The 5,000-nt window shown below is 52.9% G+C and overlaps 1 protein-coding gene across 1 annotated transcript in view; it reads right to left on the reverse strand.

The window, feature by feature from the left end:
• Window positions 1-6: 6 nt before the first annotated feature.
• LOC132463398 (dynein, cytoplasmic 1, intermediate chain 2a-like) overlaps window positions 7-5,000 on the reverse strand; it is a 10,729-nt gene continuing 5,735 nt past the window's right edge. The window contains 12 exon segments of the mRNA XM_060059539.1: window positions 7-399; window positions 756-881; window positions 1,263-1,381; window positions 1,384-1,402; window positions 2,084-2,228; window positions 2,785-2,858; window positions 2,860-2,919; window positions 3,372-3,485; window positions 3,907-4,011; window positions 4,013-4,054; window positions 4,411-4,491; window positions 4,493-4,537. Of these exon segments, the coding sequence (XP_059915522.1) occupies window positions 301-399; window positions 756-881; window positions 1,263-1,381; window positions 1,384-1,402; window positions 2,084-2,228; window positions 2,785-2,858; window positions 2,860-2,919; window positions 3,372-3,485; window positions 3,907-4,011; window positions 4,013-4,054; window positions 4,411-4,491; window positions 4,493-4,537 (1,029 nt within the window). The 3' untranslated portion in view covers window positions 7-300.

The raw sequence follows: 5,000 nt of genomic DNA on the forward strand, positions 1-5,000 counted from the left end.
TACACACATCCACGACCCCTCTAACGCATCTCTAACCGGTCCATCTACCCAAAAGACAACAGAAATGGACAATCTACAACCGATTTCTGCTCTAAGCCGTCTGTTCTGGTCGTTCTAGCTCTGTAGCACATCGTCTGGGGTCAGTCGGCCGTCAGATGGGTTAGTGTTTAAGTCAGTGGTGAGGATGAAGCTGGAAGCGAGAGAGAGACCGGAGCGCTAGGGGGGGGGGGGGGGGGGGGGGGGGCGTGGGGGTGTGGGGGGGGTGGGGGGGGCGTGCGGGACGCCGCGCCGTCACGGCCTTCAGGCGGCCAGCTCCTCCGCCTCCTCGCGGTTCTCGTTGATCTCGGCCAGCGTCCGCACGAAGCGGGTCCACTCGTCCGCCTTGGGGACGCAGATTTGCTAAAAGGAAACGACACAACAGAAGCGTCACCGAGGGAAGGGTGGGGAGCGTGAAGCGGTCGAGGCCCGCTGTCAGAAGGGAGGCGACGTCCTGCCTGGCAACCAGAATCCAAACCATGGGGACGGTTGAATATTGAAAGACCTGTGGTAATTAGTTTGTTGACTACCGGTAATTACCAATAGTATTACTGGTAAATGAGAACGGCATGTCAAAGACACAATGTTTGTAAGATCAAGATAGTAATACAATTACAGCTAATAGTACAATTTGTTGTGTACAAGATGTGCACAGAATGATGAATAGCCTCGTCTCAGTGCAGGGTGGAGGACAAATGACACCGGCAGGGGTAACTCACCTCTCCCACGTCGTAGACCTGCACCTGTCCGTCAGAGTCCCCGGTGGCGATCTCTCGCCCAGAGTGGGACCACCGCACGCGGTTCAGAGCCGGAGCCCCCTCCACGCACACGCTGGCAGTGGGGACCTTAACCACCAACCCGCAGACAAACCCCCCGTTAGCAGTCAGAAGCACTGGTCCAATAGAAGGCTACGTGTTCATTGAACAGATGCTGCCTGATGCTGAAATGACTGATAAGTCAGAGTAATGTAATGAAGGTGCGGGAGGAGCATAGAACCAATGCTGGATGCCCACTGTGCTGTGGTCATGGGGTGTCGAACCCTAAACCTTTCAGCCGGGAGTCAAATACCCTAATCACTAGACTATCACGGCCCGAAAAAGCGAACCTCTTAGGTTTAAGAAAAGCTCTCTTCTACAATTCAATAATTGAGTGACCCTCATGATCTTCGTGTATTTTTTATGCACGCTAATGATTTGTAGTGTTGTGAATGGGTGTGTGAGGTGCACCTCAGTGTCGTTGTTGAGGTTCCAGAGGTCCAGGCGCCCGGCCAGGTCCACGCAGGCGAACAGGGCGGGGTGGGTGGGGGACCACATCACGTCGTACACGTAGTCGCAGCTGTCCTCAACGAGTACAGCGGACGGGTGCTCTGCAGGGACGGACGCATCAGACGCAATGAGGACAAAATAACTCCCGTAACCTCCTAAGAATTATTAGGATTGCTCATGTTTATTTCCACCCCTGTACACTGCGTGTCATAACCTCAGAAATAGAACAGACGCTCAGAAATAGAACAGACGTAAAGTGTTTTTAACCTGTAAATGTTCATTCTAACTCAAGAAAAACAGACTGCTTAAAGTGTGTTTCTCTCCTCAAGAGCTCTCCATCTTATAAGCAGCTGTCCTTGTTCGGACCCCATTTCTCTCTCTATGTTGTAGTGAAGAGAAAGAAGCCTGTGTGCGGGTCCGTCTCTAGCTCCCCTCTCTCCTCGTCTTGCACCAGAGGGCACCGTCTTACTGAGAGTCCCCAGAGACACAGAGCATCACCAGTGGCCCAACAGGCTTTCAAACCAGGCCACAAGCTTCCCCTTCAGAGACACACTCTGTGCAAACTTCAGAGTGTGCACAGAGTGTGCCTGTGTGTGTGTGTGTGTGTGTGTGTGTGTGTGTGTGTGTGTGTGTGTGTGTGTGCCTGTGTGTATGTGTGCGTGTGCCTGCAAGCGTGTGTGCATAGGTGGGTGTATGCGTGCTTGTGTGTGTGTGTGTGTGTGTGTGCGTGTGTGTGTGTGTGCGTGTGCATGCGTGTGCCTGTGTGTGTGTGTGGGCGCTACCTTGGTGCTCCAGAGCTTGACGGTCCAGTCGAAGGAGGAGGAGATGAAGAGGTGGGAGAAGTCCACGGCCCCCGCCGCGCTGTGGCAGCTCAGCCCGGTCACGGGGCCGTGGTGGCCCTCGAACACGTCCGTGATGCCCGCCTTACTGCAGCGCACACGCATCACACACCCCGCACACAGACCTTAACAATGTTTCATGAGCAAATCTGCTAAACTACATTTTGAACCCTTAAAAGCTACAGATAAACATTGTTGCATTAAAAACATCAAACTCATGTCATCAACCGTGAACAAAATGTTGTAATAATGATGCCAGAACAATAACGATAATGAGCGGGTATACTTGTGACCGGAACGTCTCTAGTTAAATCCCTTGCTCCTCCTACTGTTGAGGTGCCCCTGGGTAAGACTCCTAACCTATCTCCTCCTGGTGAGCTGGCTGTCCCCTCGCATGGTTCACACCGCTGTTGGGTGTGTGAAAGTGTTTAAGAATGAAAGTCGCTTTGCACAAAAACTAGGGCTAAATGCCCTAAATATAATATAATACATTGAACCTTTGACAGAGAGTTGAATGATACCAGCATTGAGCTAATAGCAACTGTCATTGTCACCGTCAGTACCACCTCATAGTATAATTGACTCTTTAATCTTCCTATGCCATTCATCTGTTGGTGCTAATATCGGCGGTAGTGCCCACCCACCTCCCGTGGCGGCAGGCGGTGTACACCGATCCGTCCTCGCTGCCCACCACAAAGTTGTTGACGTCGGCGAGGGGGGAAGGCCATGGAGGTGACGGCCACCGCCTTGCTCTGCTTGAACATGAGCTCCAGGCTGTCCTGCAGGGGGCACACAGAGACCGCTGGGGGTCAGGCCCCCACACACACACACACACACACCTGGCATAGAGCTGGAGCCCCCATAAGGCGAGAGGGCCTTACGCTCGGATACAGTAGCTTCTATGCACTAGCTCTTGATCGCCACTACATGATATGGGTCAGTTATAAAGTAGATTCTTTAAGGGTAGCAGTGGAACCTAGAGATACATACATAGACTCTAGAGGCCGAAACACTACCCCTAACCCTAACTAGAAGGGTTATTGTCCCTGCAGGGCAATGGTCACTGCCTATTGGTCATTGTTGAAGGACTTTTTCCTTACTACTATTGTGGTCTTACACAACATAACCTATTGACCAGTTGACCATGACAACATTCTCTGCATCAGCAGTAAAAGCATGCGTGTGCCAGTGTGCATGTATCGTGTGCTTGTGTTTGCACAGTGAGGCCTACCTGTGGCTGGGAGAGCATGTCCAGGCTCCAGGAGCACATCTTGCCATCTGTGGAGATGCTGATCAGGTTGTGGGCGTTCTGGGTGCCCACCACGTTCACACAGTACACCGGGTGCTGGGAGACAGAGCCACAGAGACGCGTCAGCTACAGGCTCAAGGCTAACTGTAACCTTAATGACCACGCTAATGCAAACGTTTAGCGCTAATTCTTACCATAGCGCTAACCTACCATAAAGATAACGCTAAGCTAAACACTAACCTAAGAGCCAATCAGAGAGCCTTCTGAATCACATACCCCAACAACATATGTGACGAGGTGATGAAAATATGCACACATATCAGACCCGTGTCATTGTGTGTGTGTGTGTGCGTGTGCGTGTGCGTGTGCGTGTGCGTGTGTGTGTGTGTGTGTGTGTGTGTGTGTGTGTGTGCGTGTGCGTGTGCGTGTGCGTGTGCGTGTGCGTGTGTGTGTGTGTGTGTGTGCGTGGTGCGCGGTGCAGCGCGCATGTGTGTGTGTGTGTGTGTGAGCGTGTCACCGTGTGTGCGGACGCAGACAGCGGGGTCCTCTGCACGGGGGTGCGCTTGTTGCTCCGGTTGTCCCACAGGACGATCTGTCCCGAGTACGTCCCGCCCACCACCAGGGTTGGGGTGGAAGCGGGCGAAGCCTGCTGACATCACCTCCGACTGCAAGGGCACACGTACAGTCAGAGCCCGGCCGGTTTTATAGAGTAGCACATCTGCTGCTTTGTCCTGTATCGGATCACGAGTGGGGCCTCGTGAAGCGATACAGTGCAATGTACCAGATGTGTACTCTATAAGCCCGGACGGGCTTATAGAGTACACATCTGGTACATTGCACTGCATCGGATCATGAGTGGGGCCTTGTGAAGCGATTCGGACCAATACAGTGCAATGTACCAGATGTGTACTCTATATATAGAGCTTAACACCCAGACGACGAGCCGCTGTGTCCTCTGAACCGTGCAGCCTTTTGAAGTGATTCTGACCAATCAGAGCGTTGAGGCGGGCCGGGGACTGACCTGGCAGTGGAAGGTGTACTCGGGCGTGTTCTTCTTGTACTTGAGGTTCCAGACCAGTGCCACGCCGTCGGGCTCATGCGGGGGCGTCCTCGTTGTTGTTGTACGACGCCACCAGCAGCTCTGGGTACTGGACAGGCGACAACAACGCGGACGGACGTCACAATCACAGCAGAACCCAGAAGGCCCACGAGACAACACACGGTCCACACACCGAAGCATCAAAGGTCTCTCATTAGCTGCCTAGGAACAGGACCTGGGACTCTGTGTGCTACCACAAAACGCATGCACAGCGAGGACGTGTGAGAGCACAGCGAGGGCGTGTGAGAGCACAGCGGGGACGTGTGAGAGCACAGCAAGGGCGTGTGCGCTGTAAGAGGTGCTGACGGCAGTGGGCAGATGGGCCGGGCCTTGGAGACCCAGTGTCAGCAAGTATTCACCTGCCTTTTCATATTAAACTGAATAAGCTGATGTCTAATGTATGTGCTTGAAAGCACTAGGGATTCTATTATGAGAAATGATGGCGCAATAATGATAGAATACTGAGATTGGGTTGGGGGATCTAATTAGGAATTAATTGTGTCTCCCCTCAG

Source organism: Gadus macrocephalus, chromosome 8 (genome assembly GCF_031168955.1).
Source record: "Gadus macrocephalus chromosome 8, ASM3116895v1".
Taxonomy (NCBI): domain Eukaryota; kingdom Metazoa; phylum Chordata; class Actinopteri; order Gadiformes; family Gadidae; genus Gadus; species Gadus macrocephalus.